At 36.6% G+C, this 26,039-nt stretch overlaps 1 protein-coding gene across 1 annotated transcript in view; it reads left to right on the top strand.

Annotated features, from left to right (window-relative positions):
• The window catches only part of EIPR1 (EARP complex and GARP complex interacting protein 1), a 74,074-nt gene that overhangs the window by 24,417 nt on the left and 23,618 nt on the right, over positions 1 to 26,039 (top strand). Inside the window, exons 4-5 of the mRNA XM_054628806.2 lie at positions 12,126 to 12,282; positions 22,349 to 22,448. Of these exons, the coding sequence (XP_054484781.1) occupies positions 12,126 to 12,282; positions 22,349 to 22,448 (257 nt within the window). The remainder of the gene's footprint in view (positions 1 to 12,125; positions 12,283 to 22,348; positions 22,449 to 26,039) is intronic.

The raw sequence follows: 26,039 nt of genomic DNA, 5'->3' as shown, positions 1-26,039 counted from the left end.
ATCTCTTGAATGATCAGACTGCTCTCTTTCACTTTTAGAAGGTTTAATTCTCTTCCCCTTTTTAAATTATTTTTTCACTTAGAACAAAAGAAGTGTTTTTCTGTCTCTAATTCAAAATAGTTTTTAAACTTTATTTTCAAATATTGATATTAACTAATATAGAAGACTGCAAGAGAATGTGTTCTTTTCCCATCTCCAGTAAATGCTATTGTTACAGTAAATAACATTTTGTAGAAACATGTAAATTCCTAGAGTTTGTGTTTAGGTATCCTTGTGCAACGATTTTGTTGCATAAGTGAAAGTTAAAGGTTTGCTTTTCTGTGTATTAGACTAGTTTTGTATTAGATTTCACAGTTATTCCCAAATAATGCAAGTGAAGCCAAATATACTCTGCAAGTTCCTTCCAGTAAATGTTAAGACATTTTGTAACCTCAGTTTTTTTGCATTCCATGTTTTGAGATGCTCTTTCTACCATGAAAAGATAGCCTGCTTTCATTTTCCATTATCCCATCCTTCTTGGAAAACTAGAGAGGCCAAGGGAGTATCTCTTGCTTCATACCCTTAAGAGAGTGATAAAGATTTTTTCTTATTTAATCTTTTTTTCCCCCCTCTTGCTGACTTACCAACATCACAATTCAAGTGCTAGCAATATCTTAAATAGTTATAAAAATGATACATTTTTTATAAAGTATCAAATCTTGAGTTATTGTAGTTACATTATGACATAAATTCTGTAGCATATTCTATTATCTGCATATCCTCTTATGAAGCCATGTTAAAATGTTTTGAGAACTATTTTGGTTTGAGATTTTTCTCCTGATTCTAGGTGATAGTTTGCAGCCTTAATTCCTTTGTTTGTATGGGGTAGGTTTTTTATGTGTGTGTCATCAAGCAAGCATCAATGTTTCTGACCGTTAGACATAAAACTTAGGACATTTCTGCTACTGCAGCAATTTGAGTGACAGCTACAGGAGGTATGAGAATTTGGGGTTAATATTTTTGTCTTTTTTGATATTGTGAAGACTATTTTGCAGCTCAGCACAGTTTTATGATATCCACTGTGGGTGCACATGCCATCTAGTAGACTAACAGCACTTCTCCACTGTTCCTTATGCTCAAATTGCTGTCACCATGACCTTCAGGGCCCTTTCTGCAGAGCATTGTTGAACTTTGAGGTACCTGTTGGTTTGTTTTTCCAGCCTGTTTCTGTCCCTCTGATGTTCCCTGAGGTCATTAACGATGATGCTGAACAGTGCTGGCCACACTGCCAGCTCCTGAGACATACCAGTAGTGACTGGCTCCAAATGACTTTTATGCCACTGACCACAACCCTTTGAGAATTACAGTTCAACCAGTTTTGAACCCAGCCTTCCCATCCTTCAGTTTGTCTGTGAGGATGTTGTGGGCCAAAGACTTGTTAAAGGTAAATAACATCAACTGCTTTCCCCATTTTTACCAAGCCTGTTTTTAATTTAATTTTCGCTGCAGAATGCAATCCTATTTGTCAGACATGAGGTCTGACATGTCCTTCATAAATTTGTACTGAGTAGTCCCAGTCACCTCATGTTTAGAAATGTTTTTCAGATTCTCTTGGTCTGTCACCTTCCTGGGGACTAAGGAGAGACTGAATAGTGTAGATCCTTCTTGCTCATCTTAAATATAGGAATGCCATTTACTTTCTCAAAGTCCTTAGGAACCTCTCTCCAGCACCATGACCTTTCAGAGTTAATTGAAACTGGCCTCATAAATATATTGGCCATTCCTCAGTTCTTGTGGCTGCATTACTAGGATCCAAGTTCTTTAAATATTCCTGAACTTGACTTTTCCACTGGTCTTGGCAGCCTGGGATCCCTCAATCCTGAGGATAGCAAAGACCTGTCTGCTAGACACTGAGCTTATTAAAGTCCTACACAAGGACAAAGGAAACTCCTTCTCATTGTCAGAAGATGGTGTTATCCTTTGTTTCATCCTTCTAGCAGACGCCAACTGCGTTTTGCCACTTTGGTACCTTCTAATCCTAAACCATAATCTCTCATTTGAGCTGGGAGCTCCGTGCACTCTAGTTCCTGATGTTTATAAAGGGTGATTCTCCCCTCTCACCTTCCTGATCCATCCCTCCTAAAGTTCCATACCTCTAATCCCAGCGAGATTGTACACACCAGTAAGACTGCATTTGACATAAACACAAGAGGTACTTGGTCAAAGGAATTGTATCCCATCCCTGAGCTGAAGATTTGACCACCAAGGTATTTCTGGGTTTGTTTCTATTTGGTTATGTTTTCATAATTACTTTTCTTAGATTATAAACCTTTTAGGCAGGAGCCATATATCTTTCTCCACTTGAGTTCAATAAAAAAATGCCATGGGGTTTCTCTCCTGTGAGTGTTTCTAAGGTGTAAACAAATGAGAACTGCATAGTTATTAGCAGCCAACTAACAACATGATGTATTGTTTGAATGCCCCAAGTTGAGAAAACTACTGACTAGAGTAGGGAAATATTTAGTCTTTTTATTTAAACTTTTTGGATGTGCTAGTTGTTGATACCTTGAACTAAGAAAAATCCCAACCACAACTTACTCTTGTATTAGTAAGAATACCTTTCTTATTGTAGCACTTGTAACTGTCCTAATGAACAGAAAACTGAGTGTATCTCAAAATAACGTATCTAGCTAGTAGTTGTTTGTAATTATTTTCTTCCATTAAGTACTTTTCCTTGATGTGTGAGCTAGATTCCCAAGCTGTCTGGTTAATGTAAAGATACAAGCAGATTATGATTCCAAGATCTAAGCTTTGAATCCCAAGTTATTGCTGGGAGAAATTTTGTGTCTGCTGGTTGTGGCCACACATCTGGAGTTCTGTTGAGGGGAAGTACCAAGTGGAGACCATGGAAGGCTGATGTAAGGGGTGGTGAACCTACCTTTTCCAATTGAGCTAGTGATTAGAACTTGGTTCGTCAAGCTTGAGGCAGCCATGTAAACTGCTGATATTGGATGGAGTGGCATTTGTCCTGCTTGAGGCAGACTTACTGCAAAAGTTATATTTGTCTTTGGAACTCCCAAGGAGTAAAATGGGAATGCTTGAGGTTATATAGATGTACTCTTGAATATGTCACTGTCTATTAAGGTGCCCAGTTCAGCAGGGGGATGAGTGATCTGCAGTTCCCATCAACTTGTTAAGGAGTGCAGTTTTTAATACTTTATGAAATATCAAGTGGAATTTAAGTGTATTGGTTTAATTTCACCTTATCTCACTGACAGCTGCCATGGTACCTCCATGAGACAACTGTTGTGTGTGTAAAAGTAGCAACGTGGACAGTGCTCTTCAGCTCTGCTCCCCTTTCTGATGATAGAAGCCAACATGTAAATATCCCTCATTAAGTTTTATTGGTGTACTGTGCAGCTTTCCTCAGCACAGAGTTAAATCTCACAAATTATTTTCTATGGCTAGCCAATGCCTTTTTGCTTGTGTGGTTCTCACTGTTTTTGCAGCTTTTACATTATTGCACCCAAATTCTGCCTGAAGACCAGAGTTCAGCTCACTGGTATAGCAATGACTGCAGTTCTTTGCTTGGGCTGTCCCTGTATGGCAGTTCCCAAAGTGCAATCAGTAAATTTTGACCTCCCTCAAACAGGTGTATGTCTGCAGAGTATATCAGCAAAAAAGAACTGTGCTGAAACATTATCTCAAATCACCTTGGGATAGCATAAGAAGCATCAGACTATTAAAAAGTGCAATTTATGCCTTTTCCAGTTTGGCTGCCTGCTTTCTGCACACAGTCTCTTGTTCTTCCACAGAAAATGATGGGTTTACCTGTCTCTCCATGTCATACCCCGTGCCTTTGCACACTCTTAGATCGTTCTAACTGCATTAGTGTGCAGCAGGTGAGGTTTTTAAAACTTCCTTGAGCATCTGTATATACAATGCAAACGTATATTACTGTTAGGATAAAGAGTGAGCTGCTGTGCTTCCATGTTTTGTGGGTTTGTTTTGTTTTTGTTTTGTTTGGTGGGTTTTTTTGAAAATCAGTGTCTGGTTTTTGGTAGCTAAAAAGTGCATTTAAATTATGGAAAGAAAAATTAAACTCCTTGTGGCTCATTATTCCTACATATATCTCACCCTCTGTATTTCAGAAAAAAATGTAAAATCAAGGACTACACCGGCTTTTAGAACAAAAGATGAAGTTATTAACCCAGAAAACAAATGGTCTATTTTCCATCTTTTTTTGCTTGTGAAGGACATGATGTTGAATAAACAGAATACAGGGGTTTTTTTAATAATTGATTAAAAATGCTGAAAGGCATATAATTTTTCTAAAACAAAATATGCATACCTGAGTAATTTTGTTTTTATTTCTTAATTCTATTAAACTTGAAGAAGCACATTCACATTGATTGATAAGGAAGAGTGCTAACTGTTTGTCAGTGGAAGGGAGGAGGGTTCTGAGCACTAGCTGCTTGTTCCTGTCATACTGAGAGCACTAATGGGCACCAGCTGGGCTGTAGCTATAGCAGCTTCACCACTTCAGCCTTGCACAGCACGAGCTGCTGTGGCAATGCTGCAGAAGGGCCTCCTGTGCAGATTTAGGAAGTACACACTTCAGTTGTTGTTCCCTGGGCAACAGAATCACTGCAGACAGCTGGCTTTGCACCACCTGAGCTGATCAAAGAGCAAACCCAGTCAGGCACTGGTACTTCAGCTCCTCCAGCATTAGTGTGAATGTCTGCAGGCAGTGATGTAGGAAGCACTGTCATTCAGGTTTCAAGGTTAAACACAGGCGAATGAAGAAGAGTGACAGCAAAAAGTAATATGAAAACATTGTTCCTGTAGATAGTTCAGTCAGGTGTGTATAGCTATTGGTGATCAAGAATTAACTTTAAAATATTAAATTACCGATGTACATATAAAATATCTTTTAGAATTATTCAAAAAGAGACGGGGAGGCTAGCAGTAATTGGCTTGAATTTCAGGAGAAGGAAGAACAATCAAGGGTGATAGATCATGTTTTTCATTAACAAAGACCATAAAGAATGTTTGACCATAAAGATTAAAGTGGTATGTGAAATTATATGGCTATGAAGAACCTATATATGGTTTGCTGGAAGCTTCTGACAGGTCAGGACTGAGCAGCATGGTGGGCTTTATTCAGCAAGTGATGCCAGAAGCATGAAAGGTGGATGATTGAGCAATACTGAACTGTAACATTGTCCAGTGTGGACCTGTATAATTGGGATTAAGATCCACTTGAATATGTTGGATAAGAGTGGAGGGGTGGGAGGGGCAGGTGGTAGTGTTTGTAAATGTCCATTGAACTCTTTTCTTGTACTTCTTTTAAATTATAGTAATATCCACTTAACACTTTGCTTAAGAGGGATGCTAACTTCTTAAAATACTGTTTTAAACTTTGTTGTGAAATAATAAAGATTATTTTTAATTACTCCTCTTAAAATAAGTTTCTTCTTTATCTTTTTCTAATATCTAATATCTAATATCTTTATCTTTTTCTAATATCTGTATTTACTTCCAAAGATAGCTTCCCTTTTGCAGAAGCAGCTCTAGGGAGTGAACATGGTGAACAATAATACTGACTTTTAGCAAGTCCTAAATATGCATCTGTCCACACCTGAAACAGGAAGGAGAACAGATTTGGTGTGTTTCTGAATGAAACTCCATCCTCATTTGCTGAAACTGCAGAATATTGATTAGTATCCACACTTCCATTGAGGGTCTGGTTTTTATATTCCATATATTATTTGAATGTTTTGTATTTTGTATTTATTTTAGTAACATTTGATGAAAGTCTCTCTAAAGTAGGTTCAGGTGAGGTTTTTGTGTTTTGTTCTGTTGAGGATTTTTTTGGTTTGCCCTGGGGACAAATTAGACTGTGTATTTCTTGTTTGGCTTTTCTGATGTACTGCATCAGTGGTCCAGATATCACACTAAGTTGGTTTCTTAGTGTGTTTACTGAGGTTGCATGTTAAGTCCTTTTAAAAACTGTTATTTATTAAAGAGAATAAATTAAGAAGACTGTATAAACAGATTTTATTGTATCTGATGTTCAGTTGCATTCTTTGTAGTTTTGCGGTCTGTGGCATTTTCTGAAGAATCTTTATAAGAATTCTGAATTACTTGAAATTTTAAATTTGTCTGTCTAAGTCTGGAAATGTGACAAAGCTCACTTCTTTCATTCTGCACGTCTTCAACTGTAGGAATTCTGATGGGAAATCACGAGTGAGGTGAAGTACACAGGCCATCCCTTCTAGCTTTAAAAACTACCAGTTCATTAAAAAATTGTAGTTTTCTACAACAGCAGGAATGACTTTCAGTGTCCTGAACAACTGTATTGTATCTGGAATCAGCAGTGTTCTTATATCCACAGATGTTTATTTTTGCATCTTGTACAGAAACAATTGTGTAGTTTTTAAGGGATGTCTGCTGGCCACCGTGTTCAGCAGCAGCAGCAGCAGTGCCATGAATTGATTTGTTGTGTGTGAAGGAACTTTATCAAGGAGTAATAGCTACCTGTAGTTAACCTTACAGTGTTTCTTTTTGAACTCTGGATAGTAACATCTTGTTATTTTTAAATTTCAGGCAGATATTTTTTCCCCAGGCTTATGTCTCACTCTTAATTTAAATTGGAGCAGTTCTCCAAGGGGAACAGTGTTTGGATGAAGATAAATGGGATGTCCCACCAATCTACAGCTTTTGCTTTTTTTCTGTGTTGGAACCAGCTAGTAGTATAAAGCTAAAAATTGTCATGGACATAGTCCTCATTGAGAAGTCCTTTTGGTGCTGCAGGGAAAAATGGTATTAACTGACCACGTTGTGACCCTTTGCAAATTGCACACTCTTCATGTAGCGGGTTTTCTCACTTGCTCAACTTGTAAAGTAGGCACCAAGGATGGCCTCATGTTCTATAGCCATGATTATCTCTTAGGCTTTGGCTGAACTCAACAAAGTTTGAACTCAGCAAAGTTTATTTTTTACATTTGATTACTGTACCCCTATTGCTACCAGTTTAATGTGTAGTTGCTTCCTAATTCAGTGCTGTCAAAGTATGGGATTAGTTGTTTATTCCTTAAATTCTGGCTTGCTTATTTGTAAGCCTGGATCATTTCAACAGAACTAGGTAGATGAAACTATTTGCAGTCACTCTAGCAGATATTATCCTCTGTCCAGGAGATAATATTGGTGGACTTGGGGAAATGGCGCATAACAGAGGGTTGTTGCAGTTGGAACAAGTACATTTAGCTCCATCCTTAGCTGTACCTAGCAAAAGATATACTGAAGATGTGTGATGAATTTGATAAGGGATGAGAAGGAACAAATATTTCCCCCTCTTGAATGAGAATGAATAAATATGACAAAGATTCAATAGTTCATTGTCTCATTTCTGGATCATTTAATGTGAACAATGCGTGAGGAATACAGTGGGACATCCTTCTTCAAACCTTTGACTTACTCTCTATGAAAGTTCAGTAGTGCTTAGTAAACCTTGTAACATTTTTCTTAATATACTCAGTGATAAAACTTCAACACAACCTTATCTGTTCTCTTCTGCATTGGTGCTGTGGCATAAATAAAAATTCTTGTTTCAATGTGAAGCAGGGATGCAAAAAATGGTTTTCAACTAAAGGAAGGCATAGATGCACGACATAGAGACACCGTGTTTTTACCTTGTTTGTCTTTCTTTTACAGAATAACTGGTATTGCCATTTAGATATTAGTTTCATACTTGTCTTTTAGCATTTTAAAGAGATAATGTGAGAGCAGGTAGATAAAAACATTGTCATTTTGTATGTATATGTGCAGTAATGTGATGTGAAGAAAGTAAAGGATGGGAAAACCTGGAGTTTCTTTTTGCCTTTAGGCATTCTAGATAAGCAATGGCACTACAGAGGTGGTAGTGAAATTACCTAGTAACACTGGATTTTTAAATTTTCATATGATCACTTGGGAAATAAGGCTATATGGGTAATGCCACAATTACTGTATACTGTTAGTGAGCTTTTCATGTGGCCATGGGAAGCTTGTTGTGGGACTTAGATTTCAATATAGTGAGAATTCCTGTTTGTGTTCGTGGATTTTGTGTTTGTAGGTTTGTAGCTAGTGGTTATTCTATTAAGAGGAATTGTGACCCAGAAAAAACTCCACTTCATCTATCAGAAGAGTGACACTTTCACTCAGCGCTTAGATTTGCCCTCTCTTTTACAAGAGAGAAAATGGTATATTTTAAAATGTTCCTTATATAAAAGTAAATTAAGCCTTCCTTAAGGCTAGCCATATCTAAAATTGTCTGGATGGCTCTGGAAATTCCATTTTGGTTTCACACATCTGGGAATTAACAAAGTGTCAGAACTTTCCAAGGAGAAGTTAGTAGTGCTCTGAATAAAGTATTTGTTCCACAGATTTCAGCCATGTATCTAATTCCAGAATTTCTCCAAAGTTTAAAATGAGAATATTTGCAATGCACATACAGTTGTTCAAGATAGATGGACATTCAGCAGCTGGAAAGTGGTGTATGACTTTCCCTGATCATCATCAAACCCAGCTGAAAACAGAGGATAATGTCTGTGCTGAGTGTTGAAGTTTTGTGCTTGTTGGCTTTTAGTGTTATCCCTTTCTGATGTGCAATTTAATTTATCCTTCACACTAGTCACAGTAAAGCAAAACAGGCATGGAAGTGCACGAAATTCTGCACCAACTTGTACTTCAGTTTTCAAACCACCAAAGTGTTAAAGGAGGCTGGATCACCTCAAGTTTCTGGGGGATTTTTCTCTCTCTTTATATATATATATATACACACACATACATATACACTCATGCTTTGGCCTCCTTCAGTCTTCAAAATGATGCTTGTTTAGTTGTTTTAGGGTTTCCAGTCTGGAAATCTGATTGTGCAAGGAGCTAATACTCCAGCTAAAATACCATTTCAAGGCTGTCTTTAAGATTGTGGTGCTGTGGTTAGAGGAAAGATGTCTTGAGAATGTTTTTCCCCACCTTCCTCCATCTAAAACCTTTACTCCACAAAGCAGCAATACTTGTAATTTCAGTCTTTCTATGGAATATAAATTTGATGTTGCCCTTCAGTCTTTGATTTTCAGTCTTCCCTCAACTGATTTGGCCTACGTGGAAGTAATTTATTGTTTGTTAAGGATGAGAATTCATATTATATGGTGCCTGTGTAATTACTCATTTCTCTTGCTTACGACAAAGAGAGCTCAGTACTACAGAGTTTATTACAGGGATTTGTTTTCTTTTCTTTTCTGGTATTCAGAAGAAAGCTAAATTTGTCCATTGTATATTTGCAAGTTTGGTGCTTTATGGGTGTGTGTATATGACATGTTCTCACTGCTTCTTGAACAGATGCAGGGCATTGAAATGTTAATGCATTTGCTCCATGTTTTACCAACCACAGTTTGAAATAATTTTGGGACCACCTAGCCATCTACTAGCAAGAGAAGTTGAAACCATAAGAATGTGGTCTGTTGTAACTTTTCAGAAAAAATATGGTGTAGGAGGTGATCATGCAAGTTTTATGGGCAGCTTCACAATTATCAGAGAATTTTAGGAAAGTGGAATAACAGCAGATTTTTGTAAATGAAATGAGAAATCCGAATTGAAACTGAACCAGGATAATGAAACATCAATGTTGGATATTGCTGTACATGTCACACATGAGAAAAGGAAGGGGCCCATGGAAAGGGCCCTTTTGGTTTCTGTATTCAGACACCTGCTGTGTAACATGGCCTTCATAATCTCATTATATTTACATATGTTCTAGTAGAAGTAATTTTAAATTTATCAAAAGTGAACAATACTTAAAATCAGTCTCTATCCTTTTAAAAATCTGGCTGCATAAAAATTTCTATTTGTTCGCTAGCTTGTAAAATGCAGCAACAAAAAACCACCCCCAAAAACATTAAAAAACCCTCCAAACCAAGCAAACCCAAACTACACCCCTCCATCCCCAAACTACTTCAGAAGTGATAGTTGGTTCATCATTTTTAATTATGTCCTAGATTGTACCATAAATTTTAAGAATCGGGCTCACCACTGATTACTAGTTGAAACCTTGTAGGTTAAATTTCAACTAAAAAGAAAAAGATAATATCTATTAGGTAATTCTCGGGGAAGATAGAACCTATCAGTGTATTGAAAAGTGTTTTTTGTGCAGACTATTTTTTTTTAATCAGTTTCCTAAATATTAAGTTTCTTCGTGACATTTTAAAGTTCTCTTAAGACTTGCTGTGCTGGAGAGGAAAGATGGCTTGAGGAGCATGTAGTTTGTTTTCCATGACTTGCTTTTGTGATTCTCTGCCATCATCTTGATAATAGTGGAAAAGCTAATGCTTTATATGCATGGTACAGACCTTTTTGTCGTTATAATCTACCAGAAACTGTTCATTACTGGTCTGTCACATTGAAGTGAAACGTTTGGTAAGTCTCCCCTTCTTTAGCTATATTGCACTTTAAGTTATTTATTACTTGCGTGGTGTACACAGCACACTGTGTGTGCCATCCACTGCTGCTTTCTTCTCTTCCTCAGTGGCATGTGGATCTAGAGTAAACAATTTGCCTGGAATGATTCAGAAATAGCTGTTTAGTTAGCATGCCCTACAATTAGAAAAAGTTCAATTAAGTGTTAATAAATAAGGGATTTTCTATCATCTTTAGATGTATGGTCTCCTTTTACTGTATTCAACTTGTATATCCAAATAACTGTAGAGCAGTTATGTGCATCATACACACAATTCGTGCTCAGCACAATGTATCAAATATCCAGTGATTGTGTGTTCTGAATTCATATAAAGTCTTCCTCCTATCCCTGTTTCCTGTTGCAGAAATGGCCTTTTTTCCCCTCCAGGTTTCACATAACGACCTTTTTTTTTAATTTCATATGACTGCATTTTAAACATTTCTTCATTCTTGTATTCAGGACTTACTGTGTATCAGTTACTTTTTGTCCTATTCTGTGTTGTTTGGCTGCCTCTTTTTCCATATAGAATATCTAGATTGGTGACCTTTATAATACATGTTTTTTTCCTCTGTTAGTATCATTTTAGCCTGAGAAGGCCTTTTCAGTGTCCTTGCTTCCTCTTGAAAACACTCTCGTTACATGCAGCTGCTGCCACTTTCCTTTCCACTGATGAAGTTGGTCGCGTTTGCTCACGGCTCTGTAATCAGACGCTCTTGACTAAAATCAGCTAAAATGTACTTGGAGATAGAGGCCTGTAAAATGACCTCAGAAGAGAAGATGTATCATTTCTTGCTGCTTATCCTCTGGACTCCTCATGTAGCTCATCCTGCAGCCAGCAGTTGCTCCTCCTGCTTTTGCTCACCGTGGCGGTGGCGGTTCCTTTGTTCCCACTGGAGTGGATCGCACCGACCTGTTCATCCTCACTGAACCCTGGACCGGTGGCTGGAGCAGTGTGAACATATGCACTGCTGCTCTGGTCTCCTCCCATTCTGCACGGCTACAAATTGCTATATTGGGTGATGGGCACTGCCATATGTGCACAGATCATATGGTATTTTCTCCTCAATCTACAGTTGCCTTGTTCTTCATACATTGTAATACTTTGCTATATGCATGAAAGTTCAGTTTTTCTTTTGGAAGCCATTTTTATTTGCTGGGGTTAGAGGTATATACTTACTTGGGAAACCTAATTTTGCAATAAACAGTTGCTGGTAGTAAAGGATATGAGATAACACTCTGGATTAAACTGGAGATAGATAGCTGTTAGAAGTGTTTAAATGATGTCTGTATCTTTACTGTTAAGGAATCAAGCAATGTAACTTGTCATATTCATTAACATCAGTATGGGAAATGAAACTTGGAAAACATGCGTCCCAAAGAGTTTTCATAAGCACCTAATTTTGCTTTTGTTCAGGAAGACATATGTCAAATACATGCTAATTATGAGTTCTGCAGCACCTTGTGTGCTAACTTGAGGTCTGCCTCTGTAGCCACATTCTGCATTCTTTGAATTCATCTTGGTATAAGATTTTTAAATATTTCAAACAGCAGATGTGCATTGCTTATAGATTTGTGTAAATGTTGGTGCAGTGTGTACAAAATGCATCTCCCATACAATGATCTGTTGACATTATTCTCTGTTGCTTAGCTTCAGACACTAAAGTCATGACATGTGCTGCTGTTTGGAGGATGCCGAAGGAATTGGAATCAGGCAGTCATGAATCCCCTGATGATTCATCAAGCAACACTCAAACCCTGGAGCTACTCTGTCACCTTGACAACACAGCCCATGGCAATATGGCCTGGTAGGATTCTGCATATTTTATACTTCTAGAAAAAGCCTAAAGGATAGACCCATGCTGTTAGTTTTGTGCAGATTTATATTGAAGAAACTATGCTATATGCCTTAAAAGTATTCCATCTTTAAAAAAAGGTATAAATTGGATTTTTAGTCCCAGATGTTTCATAGATTAAAACATATATTAAAGTCCTGCAAACACATATGGAGTAACAGCCTGTGTACTGCTTGAATGTGTTTTTCCCCACCTGCCCCCATCTAAAGCCTTTGTTGCACAAAGGTATAATACTTGGAATTTGAATCTTTTGGGATATAAATTTGATGTTGCATGTAAGTTTTTCTTTTTTAGTCTTCACTCGACTGATTTAGTGTGAGTAATTTATTGTTTCATAAGGATAAGAATTCATTATGTTACATGATGCCTGTGTAACTACTCTTTATCTGTTGTATAAGTCAAGACAAGGAGAGCTACAATACAGCAAGAGGTTATTACAGAAGTTTGTTCCCCTTTCTGTTATTTAAGAGGAAGTTAAATTTGTCCATGATGTAATTGCAAGTTTGGTGCTTTATGGATGTGGGTATATGACATGTTCCCACTGCTTCCTGACCAGATGCAGGACATATAATAAGTTTTAAGCATTCATTTCTAGCCACAGATGTCTAGTTTGAGCCTTGCAGATTAAATTTTAACCAAAGAAAAAGGGTAAATTCAAGATGCTATTTATTAGGCAGGTCTTGAGAAGATAGGGCATATAAGTGCATTCAAAATTTATAGATGATTTTTTTTCTAAGATACGGGTTTTCTGAGTGTTAAATTTCTTCATAGTAGCATCCTTTAATTCTTTGCTACATATTTTAATATGAGTACTCCTCCTTATAATTATTTTATTATTTGATTTCACTTTTTATTGTGGACACTTTTTGATAATTAATATTCCCTACTAAATTGAAAAGGTTTTGTAGTTTGTTTTAATCTTTTAAGCTTTGTGCTTTGTCTTTTAATTTTCCATAATCAGTTTCTATCTGATGCTGGAATGCCAGAACTTTGTATGGTAGCCGGATCACTAAAGGAGGAATAGGAGGCGTATCACTGCTTTTTGTCAGGATGTGAATTATATGAATGCCCAGAATTTGTTTTTTGCTCTAATAACAGCTGATAACATGCTCCTGAGCAGTTTTCAGTCATCTGCTCTCTGATTTTGTTCAGTACTTAGTGCTTACAAATATCTACTGCTATTTAATGCCCTTTACCTGTGTGCATGTGTATATATATGCATGGAGATTTGAAAATGTTTAGTGTTACAGAGAGATAAAAGGTTTAAAGAGAATACTTGGCATTAGTACTCCTCACATCATCTCAGGAAAGCACAGCTGAGTTAGAGGATCTTGCTTTAGCGCAGATTTTTCTATTCCCGTCTCGCGCATATTGGACACAACTCAAAAATGAGTCAATTAGGCCTTTTGTGCTAAATGTGTCACATAAAGGCCACACCCCAGTGAGTGGTGTGTTGGCTGCAAATAGCAAGGTATTTGTATTACAAATTGTAATACAATTTGTATTCTTTGTATTACACTACTTAAGTGTTTAGAAAAACATGAAGCCCTTAGACAGTAAGGGTTTGGTTGCTGCTGGAACCAAATAGGAATCAGAAAAGCCATTTTTGTCAATGCAAAGTATAAACACTTTTCAAAGCACAGTGTAAGACCAGTGTTCTGGTGTACACAACCACTATGAGATCAGTGGTGGTCTTACACCATATACTTGCAGTAAGAAGGATCTGTCATTTGCCTTGCCATTAGAGCACACATACCCTTATGTTTTGCCTGGAAAACCACAGGCTGAATGCTGGATCCGAGCTTAGTGTGACCATGCCACAGCATGCTGGAGCAGTGTGAATATGGCCATGAATGATTTGATACAGGCTTCATTTTTTAAGTTAATTTTGACTATTATTAGTCAGAATGCATGCTAAAAAAGATTAAATAAAAAACTGGGCTTCTATAATATCTTTCTATGCTGGGCCTGGAAGAGTGGGCAGAGTTGCCAGTACAGTTTAGAGATGGAGCATGTAATGTTGGTGTCAACCTTTGTGACAGTGGCTCCAGATAGCAGCTTGTAGCAAGATATTTTTTGTGTGTCTTGGTATCCAGTGCACAGATGCTTCATTAGATTTATGGATCTGGTTGCAGGTCATAAGTAAGTGAGTTTTGATTGTAAATCAGGAAAAAAAGCAAAACTTTCTTGAACATGCAACTGGTTATGTATTCTAGCATCTACCACCCTCCTCAGGTCTTTATTTGCTTGTAGTTTTTCTCATGTTTACCCTGCTCTGCTTCCTTCCTTATCATGCTTTTTTCAAGGTGAGCCTGGTAGCTGAAATTTACCTCACAGATTTTTGTTTCTAGTATCATGCACTAAGAAACACAAGGGGTGGATTTTTTTCTAGGTCTGGTGTGTCAGGAATTGGGTTTGTTCAACTCTGTACTGATGTTAAGAACTCATTCTGCACTTTCTTACCTTTCTCATCTCCTTTATGGAATTCTGTGCTCCAATTTCTCTGAAATTTCTTACTAAAAACCAGCGGAGACATGCTTAATACCAGTTCTCTTTTGTGAAGCAAGACCAAAAGAGGGTTTTCAATCAATTGTGACTAAAATCTTAAACTTTGCTGTTGTGCTACTGAACACTGTGCCCTTCCCACTCAAGATCTATTGAAATAATTTTCTAGTCTTGACAAAACCTTTGGCAAAAATCTAATATCCAAAACGTTACAGTCAAGTGAAAAAGAAATTTGTTTCCTACAGTTCCATTTTATCTGGATTGCATGAGTTACTGTGTTTAAAAATTAAGCATAACCTTTCATTTTTAGTACCTGAGATTGTTTACTGACTCCAAGCTTTGAATTTGGGACTCATCAGCATTTTTATTCAAACTCTTGTATGGCATAAAGAGAGTTCAGAAAATTAAACAGATGCTTAAATTAGGCCAACAAATAGGCCTGTTAATTGTTCTGTTTGATTCTAGCCTAAGATTTTTTCATCCTCTGCCTGCTGTTCCTCATGTAAGCCAAAATGGAAGGATTTCAAGTGCAAAAATCCTGGATGAATTACTTTCAGTGTGGAAAACCCCAGATACACACAGAAATTCGTGTGTTTAAAAAGAAAAAAAAGTCTCTTCAATAAATTCCTTTTGTAGATAAGTGTATGTATTCATACAGAGTTAAACCCATATAACAGTAAGCATGTTGGTCTCTGCAATGTTGTAAGATTCAACTAAAGGAACTTGCCACTGGATATCTTACAAGAAGCAGTTCTGTCTGCATAGGAGAGGCCAAGGAAATGGGACAGCAGTTAATGAGATTTTGATTATTCCTCTGAGTGCAGCTTGGAGGAATCCCCAGAATTCTTGTCAGGTAAACCCCTGAAGACTTGTATTTTAGTATTTAGAATAGTAGCCTCCTGTTCTACTTCTCTCTCAGTTTTGCTGCAGACTCCTTTGGTAGTAGACTTGACAGGATAGTCCTTGGAGAAAGAAGATACTACAGACCATAAGAGAAAGTATAATCTGTGAGATCTTGAATTCATAACACAGCAGGGAGTTTCTCTTGATTCTGCTGGAGGCAGGCTTGCCTCTCAATGCTTAGCATCTTACTTTTTGCTTTCCAAAGGTGGCAGATATAAAATAGGGCAAATCCTGTTCAGTACTAAGCTATGTACTTCAAAAGAGAGGGGAACAAGTGAAGTAAGTTGGATTGTGAGCTATGGAGTAAATGTGGAATAAAATGAAAATAAATAAGGGGAAAAGTGTTAGATGAACAGTGAAATACAACTTAAAGGGAGGAAAATTAATGGAGGTTACAGAGGCAATATAAGTGGAGACTCAATTCTGAGAAGCCTGAAAGGTGAGGAGTGAGGAATTCATGTTCTATGTGGAAAACAAGAGCTGCTAAAAATTTGTTTGAAAGGGATGAATATGTTAGTAATAATGATAGATTACTTCATTAGGCTGCTCTACTAGCTCAGGTTGTTTGTTTTTTTTTTTTTTTTTTTTTTTTGTGTATCCCACTCAATCAATCCTAGATATGAACATGCAAATATTACCATATCTAAGAGACTGTAGAGAGGAAGAGAAATTATAAATTCTTTAGAGTCACAGATGTTTCAAGAACTCCAGGATGTTTATCACTAAAATATTAAATTAGAACTTTGAATTCACAAAGGAGAAAGCTATTATAAATGAGCTGTTCCCACAGAGTTTAAATACTTAGATTTTATTTGGCATTTCATTGAAGGTCTCCAAATAAGTACAGAGAAGTACCATCTCTTCCTTGGCCATCCACAGTACAAATCAGCCTCATTAAGATTGGCTTTTTACAGAAGTACAAAATTCACTCTTATAGTCCTTTCAACTTGAGTAGAAATGTCATACATAACATTTTATTGCTTCATCATGTTCATTCCATTAATGCACACAGTCACCTGATCAAAGTTAGGCTCATTCATAATTGATGCCCTGAAGACAGATAACTGAAATCCAATAGTGTTTTACTTACTTTTTTGGCCTTTCAATTTATTTTAAAAAACCCAAAAGCCCACAAAATCAAGCCATCCCAAAACATTTTCAAGTAAAAAAGCCAAGAAGTGAGAGAATATGAAACTCAAAAGCGAGAATGGTGTTTTTAATAGCTCTAACACTTGCATGTGTTATTCAGGTATCACTTCTCTTTCCTGTCATGATGTTAGTGATGTTACTTCTTCTCTAGAACTCCTCTGTAGGCTTCAGGATATATGTGTAAAGGTTCTACCTTATGGTTTCATTCAAAAATAAACAAAGTCTAAATTATTTAACAGTCCAAACCTAATGAATATAAACCCAAAAGTAACAATACTTTTAGAAGGATATATGGTCTTGAATATGTGGTACAGTAGCTGTTAGATATGTTTTATAGCAAAGACGTAATAAATGCAGTCATAAGTTTTTTAATCTTATTTTAACACTTCGTATGCCCCACTACCTGAAATATAATTGTGAGGACAGAGCTCCCTCTGACATTTGTATAGAGGTTTCTTTGAGAATGTCAAGACTGTCAGTTGCATATTCTGGTGTATAAACTGAACTCTTATTTTTTTGGGTGAGGAGGAGGGGTTGTAACAGCTGCCCAGTAGATATTAATTGTATCTTCACATGATGAACAGAATTTCAGAAAATTATATATCTGAAATTGGCAGCATTTAAGAATAATTATTCCACACTTGGTTCATTCCACATATTCCATCAGCCACTTCTGATATTACAGTAAGTATAGAGACAATTTTTTTGGCCTAACTTGCTACATGACAAGTTTCACTGGGAATCTATCTTAACAGCTGCTTATCAGATAATGGCCTCTATATTTTGATCCCTTCTAAACTGGTAAAATTTAAACTGTATTTGTCTCTGCTCTCTTCATAATTCTGTGTGATCCTGAATTCTTTCCAGGATTTTGCTCTCTTGAATCTTTGATTCTTCTTTATTGTAAATAAAATAATTTATTATATTTAAATACAAGTGTTCAGTGTTCAACCATTAGTTGTCTTCCTTGCATTTTCTCTTTCCTTTTCTACTTTTGTCATCCTCTAAAATATGTCTCAGTCCAGCAGAGTAATTTAGAACACTCATTTTTCTCATTTTCGTTCCCTTGAATGTTTGTGGAAATTTTGAGTGCTTAGTATTGTGCAATTTTAAAACTTTAGGCTCTTCAATGTAATCACTTTTTCTAGGGAATAAATGTGATTCATTAATTGGATACTGAAACAATAGAACTTTGTATTATATGCCCTGTTTATTATGTTAGCTTTTAATCAGAATTTGACTCTACTCATGTAAAGAAGAGGGAAACTTAGTCAAGCTAAAATCTGACACTGAAGCAAATACTAAAGGGAAAAGTAATTATTTGTTCATTTTTTGAACTTACTATATGCATTCAGTTAACTTATAACTTCTAATAAGTTAAATAGATTCCATATGCTTGAATGAAAATTAGTTTTTATGACATCTTTGCAGCTGTTTTTGTTTAGTTTGGATTCATAAATCGTGATGCAGAAAATAGTGCACAAATTGTGTTACTCTGCAAGTTAAAAAAAAGGGGGTTATAGAGTACTATTTTACTTCTCCATCCCAACTTGAACATAGTTTAGTTTCTGCTCTTACCATATTGCCCAGTTTTACAGCTAAATTAGTTGGGATTTTTCCCCACTGAAAGGAAATTTAGCTGTTTTTAAAAGGGGTCTTCTTCCTCTTTGAAATGTCACTTAAGCTATTCATACCACTAAAAAAGTGAGGGTTGAAGTCTGCCTCAGCTGATTTTGCAGGTGAAATAGATACTTCTCTTTATTCTACTACTATTCTATTTATTCTAATAGTTTTATGTTCAGTCTTACTGAATTGCTTAAAATGTTAGTGGGAAATGTTAAAGAAAAACAGTGTTGCAGAACTGTGAACAAATCAGTTATGCAGGAAAAATTTAAATGTTCATGAGGAACTAACTGAACAGGTGCCCCTGTTTTCTTGGTATCAGACTCCAGTTTGCTCTCCAAAGCCCCATTAAGAATTTATTATTTAGAATATTTATCCCTTAGGGTAGAATTCTTTCCAGCACAATATTCTGGGATGACTATAGATGTAGCAATGTTGCTACTGACACTTGCTTACATAGTAGTTAAAAATTCAGGGTTTTGAAATGTCTTTTGGATGCCTGTTGGATGAAAGAATTGACCCTTGTACATTTGTGATCAAGTGTGTCTATTTGGTAAAATGTCTGTGAGACCTGAAGGGATGCCCTGCAGCCTCCCACTGTCCATCCATCCCAGTGTTCAGGCTCTAGCAATGGTGATGGAGAGGTAAATTAGGGAGACCACATCATTTACAGTCCCAGCTGCTTCTTGCAGTCTCTTTACCTCAAATTCCCCCGGAATTAAGAGTTGCTGGATTAGAGGTGTTAGAGGGTACATCTGTGCTAGGTCTGTGTAAACCTTTAGCATTCTGTTCTTCTGATCAGAAGGAGTGGTGATTGTCTTCAACTATCAATGCAGATCTAGGCAACCTAGATCATCTTAGGCATGTGTTTTAAATCACTGGAGAAATATACTCAGAGGAATATCCTGCTTTGTTAGATATTATTCCCCTGGCCAACCATGCAGTTTGTTACAAACAGTATAAATTAGTAAGGATGTGCTGTATCCATATTTCCATCGTTGAAAAATCCCTTATGAAAACACTCAAAGTATCCCTCTCAAAAGTAGATATGTTTTTTCTTTGAGGTAAGTCTGCATAGATTGTTTTTGCGAATAAGTTTGTTTCAGCCCTTAATTTTTGCCTTGGTATGTGGAAAAAAATATAGTCATCCTGAGGCCTCCAGAAGGCTGGGCAAGAGTTTTACCTGTGTGTTTTCCTGACAGACGCTGATACTACAAAAATGTTTTTCCTAGGCTGACCACCTTACTTGATCTACAGACAAGCCAGTTATATGTTTCTTTCCTGAGTGTCAAACATCCATAATATTCACTTTGCAAGTTTTTTAAGCCCTGTTCAAGCAACAGAATAGAAATGGTGTCTATGGCAGCAGCTGCTCTATGGATAGTGTGTCATATATATGATAATTTAATGAAAAAAAATTTTAGAAATAAGTGATTTTTCTGTGGCACCTCCTTGTTGGGATGCTTTTTTATTTGTAAAGCAGTTTATTTTTTCTAAATATAATAATAATGCAAGAGTCAAAATAAAGCCTAGCTGTCTTTGGGGTTCTTGTCCAAAATAACCCTTCATTTCTTAATTCTCACTGATCAGCAGCTTTTTAGCTAAAATGTTCACCTTACCTTCTAGGTTTTTTTAGGAAGCTGTGGTTCTCATTTCACCACATCTTCAGTTGGACTCTGAATTAGATCTCAATGTTTGAGAATTTTGAGATGAAGTGTAACTTGTGTTCCCTGCAGCAGACTTCAATACACTGTAAAATAGCCAGAATTGATTTCATTCAGAAATGTGGCTGTTTTGTAGAGCCACTTGGGCAGGGAACGAGATCGTGGGTTCCAGGTTGTACTTGGTCTGATCTCCAGTCTCCTAGAATTAATGTCCTGATTATCTGATAAGCAACAGCAATCTTTAAATTGGAATCATTGTAATGCAAAGCAGGCACAATATTTGAGTTCTTAATATGTGAATTTTTCTGGTGGGCTGCATGGAAGCTGCAGGATGGTCTGCTGAGTTACCAAATGCAAGGGTATATTTTCCATTTTTCAGTGCATGAGAGTTTTCAGTCCAGCAAAATTTTTCTATTTATGGAAATAAGTGGTTGTCACTTCTGTAATTGTAGTTAAGCAGTAGTTAGTGCTTGCTTTGTCCAACATTGTGGCATAACTGCAGTTCATATCAATGAAAGTGTTTGCATGTTGCTTTTTTTCTTCCTTAGTCTATAATGGAGGACTTTGAATTGTTCATTTGTAAAAGTTCAGTATATTTATTGATAGAAGTGTTAACTATCTTTGCAGCATGGGAGAAGATTGTGGGTTCCTTTCATGTGTGCATTTGAGTGAATATTTTAAATACTCTTATTTTTTGCTAAGGTAATGTTCTCTTTAGGATTTAATTTTATTTTTTTATACTAAAAACTACTAGCTGCAAGCTTTATTGAAGCATCCTGAGTTAGATGATAACAAAACAGGGTAAAATACAACATATATAATTACTTGTCTTCTGTTTATAGATTATTTAAAGAGCAACCGTGAAGTTGCCACTCAGTTTCTGCTCTAGTGCAGTGTTTGGGAGGGTTTTGGGGGACCATGAGACCCCCATCACCTTTCCTGTGGGGAAGGGGCCCTACAGCTGAGCTCTGCACAGCAGAGGATGGGCGGTCACTGCCTCTCACCAGAGGTTTCTTCAGCACACACCCAAAGGCTCTCTCCCCCCACCCTTTGGTGTGAGGGTCTGTGCGAGCCTGGCAGCTGACAGCCCTGGGCTGTGGTCTCCAGCTTGATCCCTCTGGGAATGTGTTCTTCTTCCCCAGCCCAGGCCTGAGTCACTTTATCTCCATCAACATGCAGCCCAAGGCTCCATTCAGGGTTTGGGTGGTTTTCTCTGCAGCTTTTATACAGTTTTGCTGTAATAGGCAAAAGTCTTTCATGAAGATGTTTAAGCCATAAATTATAACATTTCTGTCTCCAACCATCCAGTTACTGAATTGATTCACGCAAAAAGCAAAACAAACTAAAAAATTTGGGTCTAGTCATGGACTTCTGAGAAACTTCAAGCAGTCAGACTTCAACTAGGCTCAAAAGATGAAAATAGCATATCAAATGCTTTTAGATAGCTGAGGGTTCAGTCTTAAAATGGAAAGAAGTTTCTCCGTTAACCTGTTGATACTAAAGTTATGATCTCTACCCTCAGGTATATGGTTGGTCTAAAATTATTAGGAGGCTGCAAAAGTGTTAGAAAATTACAAAAATAGAAGCCTATTCTCATAAAATGACAAGTATTCTTTCAATCCTACTGTTACCTCCAGCAAATTTATTAGGGTTAGAGTGCCTAGTTAGTTAGTGGAGCTGCCCATCCTGACTGGCTTAAATATGCTGCTTTTCATAGACAGAATAAGAGAGGAGGACTGATTTCTTGCATTCCTTCCTGTATAGCATGAAGTGAATCACAGGTTAAAAGTATATGCTGATTAAGTCATGATGACAGCTGAAGAGTTGGAAGAAGTTTGCATCAAAACTAAGGCTTATGATTTTTGGTGCACCTTCAAAAAGGATGCATAACAATCCATATGAACAACTCTGAGGTTTCAAACTAAAGCCTTCTAAAATTAGTGTACATCAAGGTCTCTGGTTGTATTTCTGTGTATGCAGAATGACTGCTACAAGTTGCTAGTTAATGGCAGATTTTGGACTTAAAATGTCTGATGGATTTCATCTAAGGAAACCAGAAGGAATATGGTTTAACATATTTTGGTATAGATCAGATCCACAGAATTAAAATGGCCTTCTAGTTCAAATTCGGATGGATTTTAACGTTGAGTTGTTTTTCTGTTTCTGTTTTGCAGTGTTATGTGGGAGCCAATGGGAGATGGTAAAAAGATTATTTCACTGGCTGATAACAACATATTATTGTGGGATTTGCAGGAAAGTTCAGCCAAAGCTGTGGTAAGAATTTTTTTTTTTAACAAAACATGCTATAATGCTAACTTTAATATAGTCCAAACAACAGCATTCCTTAGCCTAGAATTTGCTAATCTTTTACCTATTCGTTCAGAAGTATCTCATTGCCTATAAGGTAGGTGGGGGAAATGAATATTCTACCATTGTCTTATTCAAGAGTGTTTAAGAGTAGTATTTTAGTACCTGTCGGTAGCGGGTAAATGTTTTCTTTGTTCTAGAGTTCCCCTTACTGCTTTTATAGTGAGAAATCTAGAATAAAGCAGTGCTGATTTGGTGAATGTCTACAAGTGGAAAAATTAATGATCAGTCAAGCCAAAGGTTGCTGAATTCAGATAATGGTGTAGTAACTCACGTTAGTTAATACCATGCAACCCTTTATTTAATTTACAACTCTTAATTGTATAAGCATAATATAAGTTTCTCTATTTGCTATGTACTGCTTTGAATTTTCAATGTTAGTTTAATTTAGTAATATACAGTTTATTCATATTATTTCACTTATTGTTAAAAATGTCTTATTCAGGAACATATATAATAAGTGTCATTGGCATAGATTTTTGTCTGATTATGCCATATGATAGAATGTATATAGAAAACTTCAAATGATTCCATCTGTGCTTATAAATGGAAACTTGTTATGCCAAGGACATTGCTATTCAATTGATCTGTTGTCACCTTTAACTCCTTAGGTCAGGGTTAATTCTTTTCCTGGATGCTGCAGAATCAGTTTTTTCAACTTAGTCAATACACTGTGTCCATAAACTCTTCCCTGTTTATACGACCTGACTGCATGCAAATAGATGACAACGTAATATAATATAGTTTAATACTTTGTGTTTATAATTAAGCCCTTTGGGTTCCTTCTCTAGATGAGAAACTTGAGGGGTTTTTCTCACCTGCAACTTCAATAGTTATGTTGCTTTCCAAGGCTTCAAATTAGTATTTGTTTTTATCAAATTGATGTTGAGAGTTTCTGACAGCTTACCTCCAGGAGCTTGTCTGTCAGGCAATGTATCCCCTGCATTACACCTCCCTTAGTTAGTATTTCTTTCCTAATGTCTGCATAAGACACAAACCTTTCTGCAATACTGAAAAACTTTGGGGTTGGTACTGCTTCCATGCTGTGGGTCCTCATGTCTCTGAGACTGCTAGGCAACTTAGCATTTTCCCTTTCTCCTGCTTTCACTCCTTGTGCAGTTCTGTCCTCACTTGCTGAAATCCTTTTGAATGTTAATGAATATTTTCAGTGTTCAACCACTTTCTCATAACTCTCTCAGATTTTTTCTTAATCCTAACCTCCCTCCCATGGCAGGGGAGTGGCATTAAATGATCTTTAAGGCCCCTTTAAACCCAAACCATTCTATGAGTCTATGATTTCCTCTAGGCTGCTCTCTGGTGTATCATCAGTTTCTCTGTGGAAATACTGTCACGAATGCCAAATTTTATGGGGTTTTTATTCCTCATTTTATATTGCTTGGGAATTATTTACTAGAATTTTGTATATTGTGTCTTCCTTATACTATGCTTTTATCAAAACTAAACCCCTACTCTATCACACAAATATTTGTGCAGATAACTATGATTTCCATTTTCTTTTCCTTCCATTGCTAGAATTATGATCTGTGTAATTTTGGAGAGGAATAGATGCTATCAAATTTTGTAATTTCAGCATGATTTGGGGAATCAGTATTTTTATCCTCAAAGCAGCAATCAGCTTACAGATCCTTTCAGTATTTCAAGTAGCATTACTTATTAGAGTATTTTTTAATTGTTACTTCTAAAATGTTCTTGTAGTACATCAAATGTTGATGGCACAAAAGACCTCTAGAAGGCAAAGTGATAAAGGAATTAAGGGGATTTAAGTTGTGACGTTATATGTTTATATTTTTATGAAAGGAAACTAATACAAGCAAATGTGAAATTCTGTATCAAAGAAACCACTTCACCTAATAAAGTAGATGTATCAACCTTTGATTGACATCTTCAGATTAGAGCACTTAAAAATCTTTGTTAAAAACCTTTGTTTGCAGAAGTTAAGAATGTTGTTCAGATTTTACAGTCAGGCCCTCAGGAGGCTTGATATTGAATTTGACTGATCCTCTGTATTTCCATCTAATCTAGTATCTCATGTGATTGCACTGTAAACAAGAATTATTTGTGATTAAAATTTTACCTGAGAATAACTGTCTAGCATAATCAGTCTTCTGCTCCAGCAGTTTTCTTACTTCAATACCAAGTCATACACTGATGTTAAAGTGAAGTCTGATAGAGAAAGTTCACTGAAACTTGACTATCAGAAAACATATCTCCATGCATCAAAATCTTGAGCCCAGTGAGTCACTTCTGAGATGACTGGAATTCTTGCAATTTTTGAATGTTGAATTTTGGTCTGCAACAAATTTATCTTACACATATCTGTAGATTCCTGAGCTAGCTGGAGTCCAGCTGAACAAGACTGAGAAAAGCATAAGCATCTCTTTAAGAGGCTTGTGCTAGACTTTCTAGTAATGAAAATTAAGACAAGCTGAAGTCCAGTATCATAGGCTTTTTCAGGACTAGAAGTGACTGTGGTGCATTTCTCAAATATTCAAAGATTACCTCCTTACTAAGAAATCAACTCCCTGTGTACTTGTATATATGGCTGAAAAATAATAACTTTTATTTTGCAGCAATTTTATATTTGCAAAAAATATATAGGGCTGACAGTTACAAAGAGCAATAAAGAAAAGCAAGCAATATTTTGTTACACAGTTGGCTTTCTCTTTAAAAAAAAAGAGTAAAACCCTCCTCCATAAATCAACACTCTACCCCAATTTTTGCTGCTGTAGTATTTAGAATGTGAGAGAAATCTGTGTGAACAGGTTGATTATAAAACAGATAGCATTAGTAGTGGTAAGTAGTAAATATATTTTCCATTTGATTTTCACCATGGACAAGGAGTGTTTGTAGGCTAATGAGCTGCTGGTGAAACAGGGATTTCTTTCTGTTATATCCTGTTATATCCTGTTTATAAGGGATTGTTGCATGCATAGTATATCGTAATTCTAAAAAGTACATGATTTGTATTTTAATTTTTTTTGATCAGAATGTAAAGTGAGACTTCATTGAGATAGTAATAATGAGAGCTTTTTTTTTTTTTTTTTGCCTGGAAAACAGATATAGAACAGCCTAAAGCAAAGAAATTGGGTCTTGCCATATTAAAAAAGAGGCATGTTAAGGCAAATTTTAAAAAAAGGCAACAAAAAGCCAAAAAACCCTCAACATTTCCTTTATATGCAGTTACACGGAGGTTATGTAAATTACAAGAAAAGTTGTCTTTACTGTTCATTAAGATGAAAGGTTGTCCATTTTTGGGATCTCTTAGCCACCTGCTGTCTTATCACCTAACATGCTTTGTTTCAAGCAGGCAGTGAGTAAGTGGGATGTAGCTGGTGTTGGGGAAATGTCCCTGTCTGACCATCCAGGAGTCACTCTGGCAGTCACACTCCCATGAGCAGAGACTTTGGGCACCTCCAGTGGGCTGACAGGGCCCTGCAGGACTCCCTGCATGCCCCACTCTCACACATCCCAGGTTTC

This window comes from Agelaius phoeniceus, chromosome 3 (genome assembly GCF_051311805.1).
Source record: "Agelaius phoeniceus isolate bAgePho1 chromosome 3, bAgePho1.hap1, whole genome shotgun sequence".
NCBI lineage: Eukaryota > Metazoa > Chordata > Aves > Passeriformes > Icteridae > Agelaius > Agelaius phoeniceus.
Note: the sequence above shows the minus strand (reverse complement) of the source record. Positions and strands in the feature narration are given on the sequence as shown.